This window comes from Onychomys torridus, chromosome 19 (genome assembly GCF_903995425.1).
Source record: "Onychomys torridus chromosome 19, mOncTor1.1, whole genome shotgun sequence".
Lineage (NCBI taxonomy): Eukaryota > Metazoa > Chordata > Mammalia > Rodentia > Cricetidae > Onychomys > Onychomys torridus.
Window position 1 is genome coordinate 8,379,620 of NC_050461.1, and position 20,741 is coordinate 8,400,360.

General features: G+C 38.8%; 1 protein-coding gene across 1 annotated transcript in view; it reads right to left on the bottom strand.

Annotated features, from left to right (window-relative positions):
- Sec63 (SEC63 homolog, protein translocation regulator) overlaps positions 1-20,741 on the bottom strand; it is a 77,783-nt gene that overhangs the window by 38,416 nt on the left and 18,626 nt on the right. The window contains exons 2-6 of the mRNA XM_036168868.1: positions 12,284-12,383; positions 6,332-6,446; positions 4,687-4,799; positions 1,739-1,800; positions 7-65 (exon numbers count right to left, since the gene is read on the bottom strand). Of these exons, the coding sequence (XP_036024761.1) occupies positions 7-65; positions 1,739-1,800; positions 4,687-4,799; positions 6,332-6,446; positions 12,284-12,383 (449 nt within the window). The remainder of the gene's footprint in view (positions 1-6; positions 66-1,738; positions 1,801-4,686; positions 4,800-6,331; positions 6,447-12,283; positions 12,384-20,741) is intronic.

The following is a 20,741-nucleotide window of genomic DNA, read 5'->3' on the forward strand; positions in this document are numbered from 1 at the left end:
ACTCACCAGAATCGAATTTTTCTGGTCAACTATCCAAGCTGGCAAGGCAATTCCAAAACTTGTAGCTGAAATAAAATAAATCATTGTTCTAAAGACTCTGCTTTCAATTTCATTTATCTGTATCTCAAAATTAAGTTTCCTCACCATTTCCCAAAAAAACTTCTTATGTTACATATATTTCCATTACACAAACTTAAAAATACACCCTGGCTTGTACAACATTTGAATGAGGCAGGAGGATCAATGGAAGTTCAAGGTCAGCATGGATGAGAGTGAGATCTTGTCTCAAAATAAATGAACGTATGTATATTACAGAAGTGTGTACATGAAACTTCATAGTTTTCAATGGGGAAACTTTTTACACTTAAGTTTCTTTTTACTAGAAAACTCAAATACTTCCATGCCTTGAATTCATATAAACCCTTGAAAATGTAAGAAATCAGTAAAGAAAAAGTTTTTTGCATATGCTCATGGTGTACACATATGTATGCATAAATGTGTACATACAGGTACCATGCACATGGAGAAAATTATTTTCTCATTTTTAAATTATAAGTATGCATGTGTATCTGTTTTTATTTTTAAGATTTATTTATTAATTTATTATGTATTCTGTCTGCGTGTGTACTTGGACACCAGATCTCATTACAGATGGTTGTGAGCCACCATGTGGGTGCTGAGAATTGTACTCAGGACCTCTGGAAGAACAAGCAGTGCTCTTAACCTCTGAGCCACCTCTCCAGCCTGTCTATATCTGTTAATAGGTATATACACATGAATACAAGCACACTCAGAGACCAAGTTTAGATCTCCTTGAAGCTAGAATTATAGGCAGCTTTGAGCTGCTCAACATGGTACTGGGAACTGAAGTTTTTTGTGTGTTTTTCCCTGCCAACATATTTTTATTGATTATTTGGGAATTTCACATAATGTACCCCAATCTATCTATCTATCTATCTATCTCTCTCTCTCTCGCTCTCTCTCTCTCTTTCATACACACACACACACACACACACACACACACACACACTTCCCAGTCCTCTTAGGTCTTCTAGCCCTCTCACTCTGGTTACCTGCCCCCCTAAAAAAAGAAGAAATTACCAAGTCCAATTTATGTTGGGAACCAAAGTCTTTAAAAAAAAAAGTAAGTAAAAAGTAAACAGAGTCTGGAAAGACTCCTCGGTGCTTACGAGCACTTGCTGTCTTTTTGGTTGTGAGCCCATCCTTTAACAGATGAGCCATCTCTCCTGCCCTAAGTAGCTCATCAGTTAAGAGCATTTGTTGCTCTTGCAGGGAACCTGGGTTCAGTTCCTAAGACCCACAGAGTGGCTCAAAACCATCCACAACTCCAATTTCAGGGGATCCAATGTCCTCTTCTAACCTTCACACACATAAGCAGCACACGTAAAATAATTCTGAAATAAAAGAAAAAGGAGCGCTTGCTGCTCTTTCAGGATCCAGGTTCAGTTCCCAGCCCACACAACTGCTCACAATGCCCCCAACTCCAGCTCTGGAGCTAATGCCCCACTCCTTCTAATCTTTGTGGGCACCAGCTATGTGTACTGTGCACAAACATAGACATAAACAAAACAAATATGTAAAGACGTTCAATGTATTCATCTAACTTCTTGTGGTTGTAATTTTCATAACTATAAACAAAGAAAAATCAATATTCCTCTTATTCTAGTTAATATTTTCATAATATACAATACTACCAACATTTTTATATTCACCGCACCTTGAGGCCCATCTGGATTTCCAAATTCTTCCCAATTTTTCCGAGACTCTTCATCTGTTAAACTACCATGAAGAAAACAGGTACCAAAATTAGAAAGCCATAGCCCAAAAAATAAGTATTCAAATGTAAGAACTTCATTAGACAATCAATACCTTTGTTTTTAGATTTATTTACGTGTGTGTGTGTGTGTGTGTGTGTGTGTGTGTGTGTGTGAGAGTGTGTGTACAAGAGCACAGGTGCCCACAGAGACTTTGGAAGTCCCTGAAACTGGAATTATAGGAGGTTGTGAGCTGTCCAAACTGGGTGCTGGAAACTGAAGTCTTGGGTTCTTTGGAAGGAAGAGTGATAAGCACTCCTAACTGCTCCAATGTCCCCCACACACACCCCATCTTCTTAAAAGACAGTAACCCAGGCTGGGGAGAGGCTCACTCAGTAGAGTGCGTGCTCTGCAAGCATGAAAGCCCCCAGTACCATATCATATAATCCTGACCAAGGTACGGTGGCCCACCGATAACCCAGCTCTCAGTTGACAAAGACAGGCTGTACCTGGGCCAAGCTGGCTATCTACTATTGGATTTAAGTGAGAGGCCTTTTCAGTAGATAAGGTGGAGCATGACCTAGGGAAACACCAACACTAACCTCTGCCTCTACATACAGGTACACCCACAAGTGTGAACACACATACCACACAGAGATACATACCCTTCCCCAAAGGGGATTAATAACTCAAAGAATAAAAACTATTCTCTCTGAAAAGGTGTGTGTACCGGGGTGTGTGTGTGTGTGTGTGTGTGTGTGTGTGTGTGTGTGTGCGCTAATTCCTAGACCTTGACACAAATTCCTGCTTAGCTCAAGTTTAGCTAATTAAGTCAGATGAAATTCAAAGGCTATTTACTAAGTCTTATAAGAATGTAAGATTTTAGTGACTTTTATTTATTTCCTAATGGCCTGTTTTCTAAAATTTCTCCAATGAGCACATTAATAATTTAAAATGTAGTAGTTAATTCCCAAACGGTGGCACTCTGCTCTCAAGAGGTCAACGTCACCTGTAAAACTTCACTGTTGTGGGAAAGGCTCTTCTGAGCGCCAGGAGAACTAGGCAAACACCTTCTACACAAGAGCTTTCAGGTCAGGCAATATAAAAGTTACAGAATGATTTTCAACACCTAAATAAAATGTAAGTCCTGACCTGGCCAATAGCCCAAAGCAGAGAATTAAAATGGCTTTATTTCAGATCCCAGTATACATCATAAAAAGCACTAAACAAAAATCTCAATTCCTTCACAAACCTGACAATGCTTTGGAAACAAAAAAAAATCCTAATAGCCAAACCAATTCTAGGCAGAAAGAACACAGCCAGAAGCATACATACTATTACCTAACCTAAAACTACACTACAGAGCCACAGTAATAAAGACAGCATTGTACTGGTACGAAACAGACATGCAGATCAATGGACTAGAACAGAAAATCAGAGATCAACCCAGAGTTGTGAATGCCTAAGCTTTGCTGAAGGTGTCAAAAACATACAGTGGGGGAAAAGTCTTTTCAACAAATGGCCAGAGAGGATGTACACCTGAAGAATGAAATCAGACCCATATCTCTCACTCTGCAAAAAAACAAAACCAAACCCTGAGATCTTGGAGTTTGAGGACATACTGATCTATAAACTGAGTTCCAGGGCAGTTAGGGCTACATAGTGAGACCCTATGTTGGGACGGTGGGGGGTTATAAGTGTAAAATTGTCTGGGTATGTATATGTGAATAATATAGTTGCTTTTTTTTCCCCCTGAGTTGTGAGAAATCAAACCCTAGGGCTTGTGTACACTTGCCAGGTATTGAGCTCTACCCTCAGCTCACAAGGTTTCTTAACAGTAACAATGTATCTTACCTATGCCTACATCTAGGTCAACAAGAAAATAATCTGAAAGTTCTGAAAGATTCTTAAGAAGGTTTGGCAGGCAGAGCAGGCAGACAAGACACCTTAAAAATCTGTAACTCAGGCTGGTGAGATGACTCAGCAGGGAAAGAGCACTTGCTCCCAACCTACCTCTCCACAGATTTGCAGTGACACACAAGCATACATTTAGTAAATAAAAGAAATCTACATCTCAACAGATACAGTATCTAACAATAAAGTAACTAGAAACCATCTATTACAATGAAATTCTGAAAGAATACCAAAAATAAAGCACTTAAATATTACACTTGCCCTTAAACAGTTCAATGAGAGACACACACTGTCAAAACAGAAGTAGAACAGGTTTAACAAACGCCTCAAAAGAGAAAATGAGACTCAAACACACCTCTGCTACTCAGGATGCTTAGAAACTGCTCAATAAAACTCAGTAACAGTTACTACACTGTGGTGGTTGGAATGAGAATAATCCCTATAGGCTCATGTAGCTAAGTATTTGTTTCCCAGTTGGTGGACTGTTTAGAAAAGAGCAGGAAGTGGTCTTGTTGGAGAAGACCGGGAGTGGGCTTTGAGGTTTCAAAAGGCCATGCCAGACCCCATCTTGCTCTCTCCACCCTTCAGATGGGATATCAGTTCCAGTACCATGCCTGCCTGCCTGCCTGCCTGCCTCCATGTTCCCTGCCATAATGATCATGGACTAACCCCCTCAAACTGTAAGCAAAGCCCTAATTTCACTCTTTCTTTTATCATCTGCCTTGGTCCAGGGTCTCTTCACACCAAAATCAGTAACTAAGACATATTTAATTAAACTTGGGAAAATCACTTCTCTAAGTGCCAACCCTGAATAACTTATGATTTAATGAAACTACCACTTTAGAGCTGCTGAGTAGGTCCATAAATGTCAGGTTCAAATATACTTGGTTAATATTTAATAGAAGTGTGTAACATTCATTTTACTTACTACTTTCTTAAAACAGAAAGTATCTTTACCCCTTTCTTTAAAAAGTGTAACAGGTCCTATGATACTTACGCTGCATAAGCTTTTGCTATCCTCATGAACATAACTTCATCACCTCCTTTATCTGGATGATATTTAAGTGACAACAAGCGATATTGTTTCTTAATTTCTGCTACTGTTGCTCCCTAAAAGGAAAAGCTTTGTTAATACATAAGAACATAATGCAATAAGAAATAATCAATCCTATTTTCATCTTAAACCATGAACTACTCAATATTCTGACAAAAGAAACATTTTCTCAAATACATCTTGTCTCCCAAATTTCATCTCATACATATACTTCTCAAGTATTTAACTATATGACATGCAATATACTAGTCACTAATGGTAATGGTGGTGAAACCATATAACTCCACATTTAAATAAAATTGCAGTGGCTTTAACTATCCAAAAATGATTGAAGAGTAAACTAATGCAGTTAAGTCAAAGATTTGTTTTCTTAAACTCTGATCAGTATCTCATTTTGTCTGCTTCTAACTATTTTAATATTAAGTAAATATTTTTTTTTTAAAAAGAACTGGCATTGATTCTCAACCTCACTTTTTACCAATAATTGTGGATCACTTTTATTTCGCTACATCTTTTTATTATACTCTTGGTGGCCATGATAATTACAGTTAAAAAAAAAAACAAAAAACAAACAGACACTGGACTGGAGAGATAGCTCAGGGGTTAAAGTTCACACTGCTCTTAGAAAGAGTGCACAAGTCTAGTTCCCAGCACCAACAGACCCTGGGCAGCCTCAGAGGATCTAGCACCCTCTGCTGGCTTCTGCATTCTCATGCATAAACCCACACTCACACATACACCCATATGTATACAATTAAAAATAAAATCTAAAAAAATGTTTTAAAAAAATAAAAAACAATTAAATAGAAATCCTACTATATGCAAACTTTTCTTCTACAAAGCAGAAAACTAGATGATGAACATTCTCCTTAATTTGTATATCAACTTCAAAACCCAGCCATCCACTGAAGAAAACCGAAGTTTAAACCCCAGCTACTAGATTCAGTCTGCCTACTCCGCTGTTACAGGACACAGTTCTCTCAGTCTCAGCCTCTTCACTAACTCCAGTTCTAATGGCCTGTAGAAGTTTATCAACCAAGTTCAACCAAAATCTCACCAAAGAACATACTCAAGGACTACCTAATTTCAATGATAATGACAAGTTTCTTACAAGTACCCCATCTCAGATTTAAGGTAGTGCATGTGCCAATCAACATGAATGTGTTTTTAAAATATAGTCACTTCTCACCAAGTAATCTAACAGTTTACTAGTTATAAGCTAATACTTACTACTAGCAATCAACAATACAACAAATATATTTAAATGATAATGAATTAGATCTTATTTTTTTTAAAGACGGTAACTGACAGGGCTGAAGAGATGGCTTGGCGGAGAAAAGCTTGTACTGCTCTTCCTGAATTCCTGAGTTCAGTTCCCAGCACCCACCTCAGGCAGCTTTAAACCACCTGCCAACTCCAAGGACCTGACAGCCTCTTCTACCCTGAGTACACACACAACACAGATAAACAAAACGTTAACAGACCAAAGTCCGATTTCTCTTGGAAATGTCTAATTTGTTTTGGAGCGCAGACTTCCAGTAATTAAGATGTTGTTACATTAATGATATTATATAAGAATACTACTTACAGGGTCCAAATTTAAGACTTCATAAGGATTGTACTCCTGGTATTCTCGGTCTGTTTTGGAAACTTTGTATGCAAGGAACAAGAACAATGCCCATCCTGCAAGGAGAACTGTTTTCCTGTTTAGGAAAGACAAACGACATAATAAACACAGCTGTGTGCCTTTCTACAGGATCAAGGGATAAATGATCTAAAGGAGCCGCTGCACACCACTATGCTACACTACTGACTCACACCTGTAAATTCCTGTTACAGCAAGGATGGTGCTGTCTTCACTTCTGAATTCTCTAGCATCTAGGAGAATGCCTCCCGTGTTACTATTTGCAGAATTAAATACAGAAATTAATACTAGACTCATTAAAATAGTTAAGAAATAGCCGAGACACCACTTAATGAAAAAAGTTTACTCTTAACCTCGAAATTATAGAAGATGAATTTTTAAAAATTGGCCAGGCATACAAAGATGAATATAAATAGCCTTCTTTAAAGTGTAACGTTTGGAAATATTCTGATGTCCATCAGCCGTAACTAATTTAAGGAGAGTAGTCAAACCATGATGTAGCCATACAAAAGAACATTTTATAGCTAACACGTTAAAAAAAAAAAAAAAAGTGCACAAGGATATAAAAGAGCAATTAAAACAACTAATTTCTTCTTTCTTGAATATATTCTACACAGTAAAACCAAATACTAGCATCGTTACATGTCCATCAGTGAATACTGTTTTAATCACTCAACCAGAGTGCAATACTTTCTAGTAAATGAAGGCAAAGTCTGCCATGGAAGATTTTAATCTTAAATTTGAAAGGGAAAAACAGCTTTCAAGCTTTGCAAAACACAATCCAATTTCTATAAGCAGAGACATGATTAGAAATAAGAGTACAAAAATGAACTATCAGTCAGATCCTCTATGACAATTTGTTACAATGAACAGGATTTGTCAGACAAAAACATAAAATAATCTAACAGAACTGTGATGACTGGCTTTAAGAACAGAGAGAAGGCCCCTTGTTTAGCTTTGTTTCCATCCCTGCACTGAGATGACATGAAGGGTCTTTCCTGTCTCTGCTGGAAGAACTCTGAGGCACACCCTCAGCTGTGCTTCTGCTCTTTAGCAGAACCTAGCTTTAAATGCACTGATCATTTGGAAATGAGCCAACATCTGAAATCACCTAGGAGGATTTCTTAGTTTTCTGTTTACCCAATTTTCAACAAAACAGATTTTTGTTCTTCAATGTTCCATAAGCTTTCCCACAATCATGCATTTGCTCTCTTGTATCTGTCAAAATCTCAGTCCCCATGTGTGTGTGCCTACCTACACAAACTCTAAATTCATCCTCCAACTCAACTAAAACGATGCACCTTTCTAAAGCAATCCTTTGAAGAGAACAGTTACAGCTGCAAAGCAGCACAATAACTTTTTTCCTTTGACTTGCTGCAAATTCCTTTGGCACCTGAACAAGATCTTATCCAGTTTTTACTAACCCCTGGATAGTTTAATTACTGGATAGTTTAAACTAAGATACAAGTTTCTTTTCATTTGGCCAAACAATATTCTAAACCAAACACACACACACACACACACACACACACACACACACACACACACACACACACACACACTTTGAGGTAGGGTCTCAATATAGCCTAGGCTGCCCATAAACTCACTATATAAAGGAAGATGACTTTGAACTTCTGACCCTCCTGCTTCCACAGCCCACATAAGGGCTAATCGTGCAGAAATGCACCACCACACCTGATTTATAGGGTGCTAAGAATCAAACCAAAGGCTTCCAGCATGGTTGCCCAGCACTAAGTTATTGGTTAAAATATTAAGGCCACTCCACATAGTTAAAAGGGAGGTCTATTTTGTGAGGTAACTTACAAGTGAAGGGATAGGTAACAGGGTCTGGGAAAGGTGTAGCACAGTCCAGCAGTGTTCTCTGGAGAACTCTGCTCGGTCTACCTCCAGTGTCCAGGGTCCAGGAACCAAGAGAGCCGGCCCAATCGGATCTTGGGTCTTCAGGGTCTTCTCCCAGCCCAGCCTTGTAGGCCTGACAGTTACCAAAGCCTCAATGGGGATTGGAACTTCCAGATCAAAGCTGGAATGGCTACCCACTACACTAAGTAAGTTGTATCCCAGGCATATTTTAAACCTTTCAAGAGTATATAACTTCAAGCTGTTTTCCAGCCTACTTAAATGCCTACATATATGCCCAAAGAGGAGAGAGAACACTATGAAGAATATCCCCCTCTTTTTTCCTGGCCATGAAACAAAACTCACTAGCTCAACTCCCACTGTTATTATATATCAATTAAGAAAGTTTGGTAAGCTGCTTAAGCTATACATTTCAATTCCAACTTCCATGATGGGTTTGACAATTAAATGAGATTTAAAATTTTAAGTACTTTGAAAGTAACTCATATGTAGTAAACATAATCAACTCATGGTAGTTATGGGCTACTACTAGTAACTCTTCCCCAAGTCTCAGGGGCTGCAGATCAACAATAGATCAACAATAGAACATTTAACTAACATTTGCAAGGTTCAACCCCACTACCACAAAAAACAACAACAACAACAACAACAAAACAACTTAGCCGCACTCATAGCCCACTCAAAAAGCCTTCTCTGTCTTGGGCCAAGTGAGCGCCCCTTCTGCTGCTCTTCCATAGCAACTCCCCTCCCAGTCCTCACTGCTATGGTTTAGCAGTACAGAGAGAGTACAATAAAGTGGTAGAACTAGGGTTAAGGAGACAGTTCAATGAACAAGCCTGAGAGTCATAATTCACATCTCTAACACCCACATAAAAGCTAGGCAGGTGTGATTACCCATTACACCTCAGTGCTTGGGAGGAAGAGATGGGATCCCTGGGGCAAATGGGCTAGACAGACTTGTTGGGCAAACTCTAGGTTTACTAAGAACTCTGTACAATACTTTTAAATATCAACTTACCATGGTCTAGATCACCTGAGAAAAGAACCTCTATCAAGGGATTGTCTAGATCAGACTGGACTATGGGCATGTTGCTTGTTAAGTGATACAGGAAAGACCTAGTCCACTGTGGGCAGCATCATTCCCTAGGCAGAAAGTCCTGAGCTACATAAAGACAGGAGAAATCTAGGGTAAAGCTAACTAGCAGGAAGAAGGCAGAAATGGTGTCTGCCCAGAATATAATCTCTGCTCTTAACTGTTAACTAGCAACCGAAATAAAACTAGAACACCCTACACCTCAGTAAATAAAGTAGAAAATTGTTCAGACACCAGATGTCAACCTCTGGCTTCCATACATACATGCATGCATGTTTACCTAAGGACATGTACCCACTCAATCTGAACACACATGCACACGCTCGCCATACACAGAAAGATGTAATGGATCTTTCCTTAAGAGATGAGGTCTGGGGCACTAAAGCTATGGCTCAGTAGTTTGCTCTTGCAGAGGACCAAGTCTGGTTCCCAGCAGCCACATCAGGTGAAGTGCAACTGCCTAGAACTAGTTACAGGGGATTTGACACCTCTTCTGGACCCTCGTGTATGTATCATCTGTATCTGTATCATCCATATATGTATATGTATCTACATATGTATCCTTCCACCATGATACCATCTACCAAGTTGTAACGTTATTCCAAAGGTCACAAATGGGTGGGGCTGAAAGACCTTGGACTTTCAGCCTCTAAAACTAAAATAAACTAAGCCTTATTTCGTTATAAAGTACCCAAACTCGAGTATTTTATTACAGTAACAAAGAAAAAAGAAATGAACTAACATTATTTACTAAATCTGTTACAATTGTTTATTTGGCAGTCCCTCCTAAGGTTCACATCTTTGAATCATATCTATTTTGTTCATCACTGTGTATCTAGCACTTTCTATAGCTGACTCATAATAGGCACACAACGATTACATGTAAAATTAAAAGCAGAAAATTCTAAACATAAAACTAAAGTTCGCTAATAATCTAAATAACACTTGAAAAATGGTATTCATGCACAGTAATTCTTCACTTGGATGAAATCTAAAAGTCTAACAAACCTCATAAAACAGATAAAAATGACAAATCACAAAGGCAAAGCAAAAAAAGAACAAAACCTCCCAGATGCTAAATTCTATTAGATGCTTCGTATTTGGCATCTCTTCTCAGAGCCAAGAACAGAAGAGAAGGCTCATGACAGGATCTCCTGAGCTAATGAAAACTATTCCAACCAATAATACCATACTCCAGGTTTAGAGAGCCAAAGTGGGAAGGGGGGAACGACATGACATGATTATGCTCTGTGTCCAATTTTTTAAAGAATATTTGATTCCTCCAAAAAGACAAATATTTCCTCAAATGCAGATTCAGTAAATTAACTTAGAAAGTCTTCTGCATTTTTTTCTTTTAACCATATTTTAAATGTAATTTGGAAGCAACTTCCAGAAATGATATAACTTAGTTTCAGAGACACTGGCAGGAAAGAAGCACTAGGTAGTGTAAAGAAGCAAGAGTTTTCATAATTTCTAACTTTATCTAAACTATCACCAGAATCTAGTCAGTAGTTCTCTGACCTTCATTCTAAATTAAAGAAGTCATTTATTTATTACTGAAAATTCAGGCCTCCAACTTTTTTTCCTTAAAAACTGAGGCTCAAGGTTGACAGGTAGGGTTATCACAAGCCTGATGACCCAAGTTCAATTCCCAGAGCCCCCATAAGGTGTGGGAAAAAAGAAGCAATCCACAAAGCCATTCTCTGTCCCTTACACTGATGTAGTGTGCAGTGACATATGTATGCCCATATACACCTCTCTCTCTCTCTCTCTCTCTCTCTCTCGCGCGCGCGCGCGCACACACACACACACACACACACACACACACACACACACACACACGATATATTAAGAACAAATTGTTAATCCTCGGATACTCAGAAGACAGAGTCAGATGAATGCCTGTGAGTTCAAGGCCAGCCTGATCTACATAGTTAGTTTCAGGCAAGCCAGGGCCACATAGTGAGAACCTGTCTCAAAAAAAGAGGGGTGTGTGGTTGTGTGTATAGAATTGTAATTTAAAATGAGAATAAACAGCAAATCAAACCGAACAGAAGACTACACTGGTCTCAGTGCCAACTTTCCATTTAGCGTCACATCACTGAGCAATAATACCAAAGCTAAGATTCCCTCCCTCTCTGTGCAGAAACCAATCCTTTCCCTCTGGAAACATCTTATTTCAACCCTCTGAAGTAACCCAACTATGTTGAAAACCATCCTCATCATTTAAAGCCAGACTTTAAACAACTGGTCCAACTCTTAACCCTCCACTGGGCAAGTAAATGTGGGTAATTCACCGGTGGGTTCTTCTGCAGTAGCAACCTCCAGTTCCCATCACAGATAATCTAGTGACTGAGCTAAAGACTTGACATAAAGCAGCGGAAAGCACACCCTTTAGCTTCACAGAATCAAACACTTGCTAGTGGCTTGTCTAAGCAGATGAACCTGCCAAAATTACGATGATAAGGTCCTGCTCTACCACATTCACTGCATGATTCTGGCCAAATCAACTCATTTCTTAGCCTCAGCTTAAGGAAAATCATAAACACTTGACATTAACACAGAATCAAATAAACATATTAAGTATATGGCAACACGTGCTAAACTTTAGTTATTATCTTGAAATTCATGCCTAATCTTGCCAGTCTTTGAAATCTTTGATTTCCATATAGACTTCAACATCAAACTTCAATTCTAGCACGTAACATATACAGTCTTCAAACAAGAGCTGACTCACATACCCTTCTCGTTTTGACTTTTAATCTGTTCACAGCTCTCAAGCTTACTAATCAAACCTCACCCCTGTAACAGGCTAGAACTTCTTTACAGGCACACATGTAAGCCATCTTCAGATTCCCTAATTCATGATATCTAAGCAAAGAGTAAGTATTCAGTATATTTTGTTATTGAAATCCATTACTTACTTTACTGTAGGAATAATATTTGGCTGGGGTTTTAATAATCGTAAACGGTACCACATACATCTTCCATATACTTTTCTGATATTCTTTAATCGAATTTGCTCTGTCAAGAAAGAAAAGTAAGATGAGTTAAATTATTTTCCACAGTGAAATCTGAATCATATATACTAACCTTCATTATTCTCCTAACATTTTGTCGAAATATACAAGTCTTGCCTATTTATATAATCCTTATAAAATTTCATAAACTATGCAAAGTTGTCTGTCACTTACAATGACTAGTATCTTGTGGTAGGTAGTATTGTGTTCCCCAATGTATCGTGCACCCTAATAAATTTATATGGCGTCAGAGAATGGAACAGCCACTGGACAGACATAGAGGCCAGAAAATGGTGGCACTCATACCTTCAATCCTAGCCTTCTGGAGGCAGAGTTCCATCAAGATCTCTGTGAGTTCAAAGCCACACTGGAAATAGGCAGGCATGGTGACTCACGCCTTTAATCCCAGGAAGTAATGGCAGGAAGCAGAAAGGTATATAAGGCGTGAAAACCAGGAACTAGGCTGGTTAAGCTTTTAGGCTTTTAGCAGCAGTTCAGCTGAGAGTCATTCTGAATGAGGAATTCAGAGACTTCCAGTCTGAGGAAACAGGATCAGCTGAGGAATTGGCGAGGTGAGGAAGCTGTGGCTTGTTCTGCTTCTATGATCTTCCAGCATTCACTCCAATACCTGGCTTCAGGTTTGTTTTTATTAGTAAGACCTGTTAAGATTCATGCTACAGTATCTGGAAAAGTTTAATAAGAAGCAAGTATTTTACGTGGGAAACTTCTCCAAAATTTTAGAAACTAACTTGAACCTATGAAGCCTTGGTCATATAATCAATTGTCTGCACATTTCTCTCCTTGTATAGAACAAAAGTATAAACTAATTAAAATATCGTTCATTTAGTAACCAAGGAGAAACAATATTCAAGTATGGAAATAATTATCTAACCACATATATTCTAACCAACAAAGTTCAGAATTTTATCTACTAAAAATGTAAAACTAACAGAATTTGTAGTTTTAACATGAAAATCAACTGAGAGCTGAAACGAGTGGACAGTAAAATTCAATATCACAAGCTTTAATTATTTTATGTTAAATTGAGAAAGACGGTCAAATCTGTAAGAACTTAAGACAGGTCTGTGTAAGGGCTGTGACAAAATTATTTTAGTCACTACGAAAAGCTGCAATTCAACTAAAAATGATAACCAAACCTAAAATGTGATGTACTGTTTTACTGAACTTAGCACAATCATTTAGTTTCAATAACTCCTCCCTAGACATAAAAAGCATGTTTAAGGGGCTGGAAAAACGACTGGAGCTGGCTTAGCAGTTAAGAGCATGGCTGTCAAGTTCAAATGGGCTGTGACGCAGCTCTATGATGGCAGTGTAGTTAAGGTCATCATACCAAACCGTCCTTATGGGAAAAAAAAAAGACATGCTCAACAATTCCACAGCTCCTAGCTGTGAAGCCTGCAATGTTCCGAACAAAGTTGGGACCATGTAACCTGAGTCCAGCTGGGCTAATGCTGTTGTTTTCCTTTGGAGTTTTCTTTACCGTATTTTAAAAATATATACAAAACTGAAATCCGTACATGAGATAGTAGGTAGGTAAAACAATTTGGCATGCGGGGCCAGTGATATCCTCGGTGGGTACAGGCACTGACCACCAAGCCTGACAACCTGGGTTCCATCCCTGGGACCCATAGGTGGAAGACAAGAACTAACTCCTGTAGGTTCTCCTGACTTCTGTATGTATGCCAGGGAATGAATCATGAATGACTCAGGGATTCAGAGCACTGGCTGCTCTTCCAGAGGGCCTGGTTTCAATTCCCAGCACCCTTGTGACAGCTCACAACTGTCTGTAACTCCAGTCCCAAGGAAGCTGACACCTTCTTCAGCACTCTGCAGGCACTGCCCACATCACATGTGGCTCACAAGACACAGTACAGGCAAACATCCTTACAAGTCAGGAGTGGTGACATACACCTTTAATCCCAGCACTTGGGATGGGGAGAGAGACAAAACACGAAAATCTAAGTTCGAGGCCACCAACCTGGTCTACAGAGCAAGTTCCTGGGCAGCCTATATAAAGAAACTCTGTCTCAAAAAACCAAAAAACAACAACAACAAAACGCACCATCCTTACACAACAAATTAAAATTTAAAAAACAAACAAACAAAACCACCAAGTAGGAAGTTCAACTGCACACTGTGACAAAGGCACCCATATGCTACCTGGCAGGGATAACAATGTAATAAAGACAAATCCAGGTAGGAGAAGAGGTGGTAACAAAGAAGTTTTATATATGCAGGTAGACTGATCAAAAAAGTTAATATATCAAAAAACTAAAATCTGGTGGCAGTGGTGCATGCCTTTAATCCCAGCACTCAGGAGGCAGAGTCAGGTAGATCTCTGTGAGTTCGAGGCCAGCCTGGTCTACGACCAGAGGAAAAAGGCCAGCCATTATAAACAAACAAAGAAATCAGGCGGCAGCAGCACATGCCCTTAATCCTATCACTTGGCAGGCAGGATCTCTGTGAGTTCAAGACCACACTGGGGAACAGAGCCAAGCGTGGTGACACAAGCCTTTAATCCCAGTACCAACCATAGAGACCTGGAGGTCTGTACAGACAGACAGAAAGTGACAGACCTGACCAGGAAGAGGAAGTGATGTAGCTTGGCTAAGACAGCCAATGAGAGAACATAACAGAAAAAGCATATAAATCTGAGTGTACAGGAAGAAGCTCTCCTTGGAAGCTGTGGAGTTGGTGAGGTGAGGTTAGCTCGTGGTTTGTCCTCTGATCTTAATCTTGGCCTGTAACCCAAATTTCTGGCTCCATGTTTTTTAGTTATTAAGATCATTTAGAAATCCATCTATACTAAAATCTACTTTTTCCTGTCAGAGAAAATAGTGACAAATATAAAGAGACAGAAGACTAAACCTGGACTGTTAGCCTGGAAGTGAGGCCAGCCTAGTCTACAGAGCTAGTTCTAGGACAGCCAAGGCTACACAAAAAAAAAAAAAAAAAAAAAAACCCTGTCTCAAAAAACAGAGAGAGAGAGAGAGAGAGAGAGAGAGAGAGAGAGAGAGAGAGAGAGGAAGGAAGGAAGGAAGGAAGGAAGGAAGGAAAGAAAGAAAGAAAGAAAGAAAGAAAGAAAGAAAGAAAGAAAGAGAAAAATATATAGACACTACTCTCTATAAATCCCTACATATTCCCTACCTCTGTATACTAAGGTAGACTAGGACAGCAAAATCCCAGTAGCAGTGAACATGGTATCCAGATTTTGGCTTCTAAACAATAGGAGCCAGAAATCTCAGTACCCAGAAACCAGAATTCACTGTACCTTTCTACAAAATATTAATTACCACAGAGGAAAGGAATGACTTTCCAATGTAGAAGAAGCAAGCCTCCCACGATGGCAACATCCTCATGCAAGGAACTATCTTAAGAGGTAAACAAACTTTTACATAAGTGAATTAAGGATCTTGAAATGGGGAGGTTACCCTAGTAGGACCAATATAATCAAGTAGTGCCTCTCACAGGGAGATAAGAAAGCTAAGACAGGAAGTGACAAAACAGTGAAACCAAAGGTCAGACTGATGCTCTTTTGAAGATGAGAAAGGGGCCACAAGCCAACAAACATAGACTGTCTCTAGAAGCTGGAAAAGGTCAGTGAATTTTACTTCAAGGTCTCCACAGGAACAAGCCCTAGCAACATCATTACTTCCTGGTTAAACCCATTTGTACTTCTATCATCCAAAACTGTACAACAATAAATCTGTGCTGTTTTAAGGCACTATCTGATGGTTACAACAGCAACAAAAAATTAATACAGAAAACCTGACAGACAACACTTTAAGTGACCAGTGAATAATGCCAGCAAAAGAGCAAACTAAAATATACAGCACCTGACAAAACAATGAAAAGAACAGAGTCATCAGATATAAAGTACGACTCTAATCATGAAAACGCACCAGACAACTCCAATTGAAGTTCATTCTATTAAATAATTAGCCTAAAGTCAGGGGAAGATAAAGAACTATTCTAGACTAAAAGGAAGACTAAAGAAACATGTCAACTAAATGTGATGCACAGTTCTGAACTTGAATTTTTTCTACAAAGGACATCACTAAGACAAGTGACAAAACCTGAATGGGGTCTGACAGTAAGACAGTAACGTCAAATTCCTGATTTTCGTGTTTAAATTATGAATTTTAAAAATACTACTGAAAATTTTAATCTGCTTTTCATTAAATTAAGCTTCATCAGACTCCCATTTCAAGTATAAAACTGAGAAACCCTTTGTAAGATTTTGTAATAATGATGCTTAAGTCTATGAACCAAGCAGCTTGATCTAATCAAAGGAAAAAAAATTCTCCCTGGCTAATAGAACATGCACATGGACTGCAGCCTTGCAAAATATGTACCTACACCTTACAACAAGCCATGCTCTCCAACCCTAAAAATAATATCTTAGCCTTTTTGAAAGAATATTTAAGTCAATAAGTATTGTAAGAGACAGTTGCATGTTGTCATAATGATGTTTAAATTTGCAGCAAAATTAAATATTCATAGAACACATTCCAAATTGGTATGGTGACCTCAAGTCAATAAAACCTACCCTTTTTTAAGTTTTTTTTTTTTAACATCTTTTAAAGATTTATTTTATGTATATGAGCACTTTGCTTTTATGTGTGTCTATGTGTGTGCCTGGTACCTGTAGAGGTCAGAAGAAGGCATCAGATTCCCTGGAACTGGAGTCATGGATGGTTATGAGCTGTCATGAAAGGGCTGGGAATCAAACCTGGGTTGTCTGCAAGAACAGTGCTCTGCTGAGCCCTCTTTCCAAACCATTCATTGTACAGTTTAATGATACACTCTGAAATCAGTTCATTTACTAACTCTATTTAGAATGACCAGTTTCAGAGACTAGCTGGTAATACCACTGACTTATGACATAATTTTGTTTTTGTTTTCAGACGTGTGTGCATGCCTCCTGTTTGTCTATATGTGCATCACATGCATATGGGAGCTGACAGGGACCAGGAGGCACTGGGTCCCCTGGAGCTGGAATTACAGGTGGTTCTGAGCCATTATGTGGATGCTGAGAACTGAGACCAAGCCCTCTGCAAGAGAATTAAGGGCTCTTAACCTTGAACAATCCCACTGGACCCTAAGACATGGTATTTAAAGAAAGCATCCATTACAGAAAAGGAAGCAAGTTTTCTACTTATAGATACAAGTTATGAAAGAAGATAAAAAGCTAATTGTTTTTCTAGTTCTAATTCTGTTCTGACTTTCTGTTTTGGGTGTCAGAAAAGTACATAAAATATATTTTGATACTGAAGGTATAAAATTTAATGTAAAGCTCCATATTCCAAATGCCTATTTTCAACTATAGAAGTTCACTACGTTGTATAAATTTCTGGTGTGTGATGTTGTTGAGGTTTTTTAATAATAAAGTTCCTAAAATTAAAAATATATAGGAGCCGGGTGGTGGTGGCGCACGCCTTTAATCCCAGCACTCGGGAGGCAGAGGCAGGTGGATCTCTGTGAGTTTGAGGCCAGCCTGGTCTACAGCTCGAGATCCAGGAAAGGTGCAAAGCTACACAGAGAAACCCTGTCTCAAAAAACCAAAAAAAAAAAAAAAAAACCAAAAAAAAAAAAAAAAAAAGAAAGAAAGAAAGAAAGAGAAAAAAAGATGGGCTACTTTTTTTAAAAGTAATTTCTGAAGCATTTCCTAAATCTTTTTGTTGTTGTTGTTTTTTCGAGACAGGGTTTCTCTGTGTTGCTTTGGAGCCTGTCCTGGATCTCGCTCTGTAGCCCAGGCTGGCCTCAAACTCAAGAGATCCTCCTGGCTCTGCCTCCCAAGTGCTGGGGTTAAAGGCATGCGCCACCACCGCCTGGCGAATTTCCTGAATCTTAATAAGGTGTCCAGAAAATAGTAATAAGAATTAAAGATTCTATTCAGCATTCCAAGAAGTTTGAGAATATCAGTTATTTAGTTACCTGAGGTCTCTCTGCATCTCACTGACACTGTATCACCTCACTTAGGCAATACCTATTCACTTTGTACAGTTTTTAAAATCAATTAAAAAAAAATAGGCCTGGCAGTTTGAATGAGAATGTCCCCACAGGCTCAGATGTTTTGATACTTGGTCCCCAAGTGAGGGTGCTGTTCGGGGAGGCTTGGGAGACATGGCCTTGTTTGGAGGAGATATGTCACTGCAGGCAGGCTTTGAGAATTTACATCATTTTGAGTTCACTCTGTTTCCTACTTAGGGTTCAAGATGTGAGCCTTCAGCCTCCTGCTCTAGCCTGCTGTTTGTTGCCATGGTTCCTCCCATCTCAAACAGATTCTGATGCCCTGGAACCGTAAAGTCAAACAAAACCTTCCTTCTATAAACAACTACCTGATCGCGGTGTTTATCAGAGCAACAGAAAAGTAACCAATACAACAGACAAGCAAGTTTTTCTACAACAGTGGTTTGTTTTTTAGGATGTTTGAAAAGAGAAAAGAATGAAATAATACAGAAGTGGAAAACTGAGAATCACAGCTCTAAATCACAAAAAAAAAAAAAAAAAAAAAAAAAAAAAAAAAAAATGATCTAGTCATCCTAACCACAGAATAGAGTAACAGAAACTAAAGGTTCTTTTCCATCTTTTTTTAATTGATTTTTTTCTATTACATTTTTAACTTGGAGGTTTGTCTTTTGTCCTGGCTCATTTAAGAATCATTTGTATGTGGAAGAGACAAAAATGTCACTAATACTAGCTCACCATCCCCACTACCCAGTACACAATCAGCTTAATCTAAATAGGAATGCAGATTGGGGTTAATCCACCTATGTAAATGCTGACAATGGATAAGGAAATCAAAAAGGTTCCCAATCCCCAAGAAGCTCGGACAAAAGAAGTGTATAACAATACAAATCAAGCTGTTCTAACAGACTAAGACTAGCCTGTCTTCCTAAAGCTAGTAACTGACTGGACATCAGCATGCATTTATGCAATATACTTATCTACTTTAACTTTATTTTTCTTTTATTTACTAAAACAAGTACTACAGAGTGGGGTGTTTGTGTGTGTGTGTGTGTGTGTGTGTGTGTGTGTGTGTGTGTGTGTCTGTGTGTGTGTGTGTGTTTTAACCTCAGCACTACTGGTATCTCGAAGTCAATTCTTTGTTTTCAATTGCTAGCTTGTATACTATGGTTTATCATTATAATAGTATTAACAGCTAGGTGATACAGCACTGTTTGGTGGAAAACAATTAGACACTCCCGATGGAGCTGGAGAGACTACTCCCAATATGGCTGGAGAGACAGCTAGTGGCTGAGAGCACTTACTGCTCTTGCAGAGAGTGTCCAATTCCCAGCAAGCACACAGGATGGCTTACAACCATCAGTAACTCCAGTTCCAGGAGACCGGACATCCCATTTTGGCATCCCCATTTTGGCATCCCCAGGTATTGCATGCAAATGGTGCATTGACATGCATACAGGCAAAGCACCCAAACATATAAAATAAAAAGGAGGTGAGTCAGGCGGTGGTGGCGAATGCCTTTAATCCCAGTGGGGCAGATCTCTGTGAGTTCGAGGCCAGCCTAGTCTACAGAGTGAGTTCCAGAAAAGGCACTAAAACTACATGAGAAACCCTGTCTCAAACAAACAAACAAAAGATGAAAAAAGAGGAAGAGGAGGAGGAGAAGGCCAAAGAAGACTATGATGATAACTCCAGACATTGTTAAATGCTATCTGGGAGACAAAATTGCCTCCAATTTCATTCCCTCCTTCTCATAAAGGGTTCATCAAATTAAAGATGAATGATATGGCTTGAAAATTGAGGACAGGAAAAATTGGGTTTAAAGCCAACAAAGGTTTAAGAAATAACAATCATCTCTTTCCAATCCTCTAAAAATATCCTTCAGATAAAAAGACAATCTCATTTTCAAACATTCAATAAGCAAACAGTAACAACAAAAGGCCTGAAGAAAGCCCAGAATAATCCTAGTTTGCCTGCCACTTTTTGCATGTCACCTAAAGGCAAATCAATAACAGACATTACATAATTATCTCTATGGGTATAACCTCAACTCTAAGTATTGGTTGGCACTGTAAGCAAATTCTGTAAAAACCACTTTTAAAATACCATGACTGGGGCTGGAGAGATAACTCATCGAATGCTGAGCTCTAACAGAGGACCTGAGATCAGTTCCCAGTGCTCACAACGACCTATCATTCCAGCTCCTGGAGATGTAATACTTTTTCCTGTAAGCACCCATACACATGTGCACCTAACACACAAATAAATCTTTTTAAAAATACAATGTGTAGTTATAGTATAAGGATCAAAAACATATACTTAATGTACTACAATGTAATATTTACTATTCGAAGGAAATTTTCCAGTATCA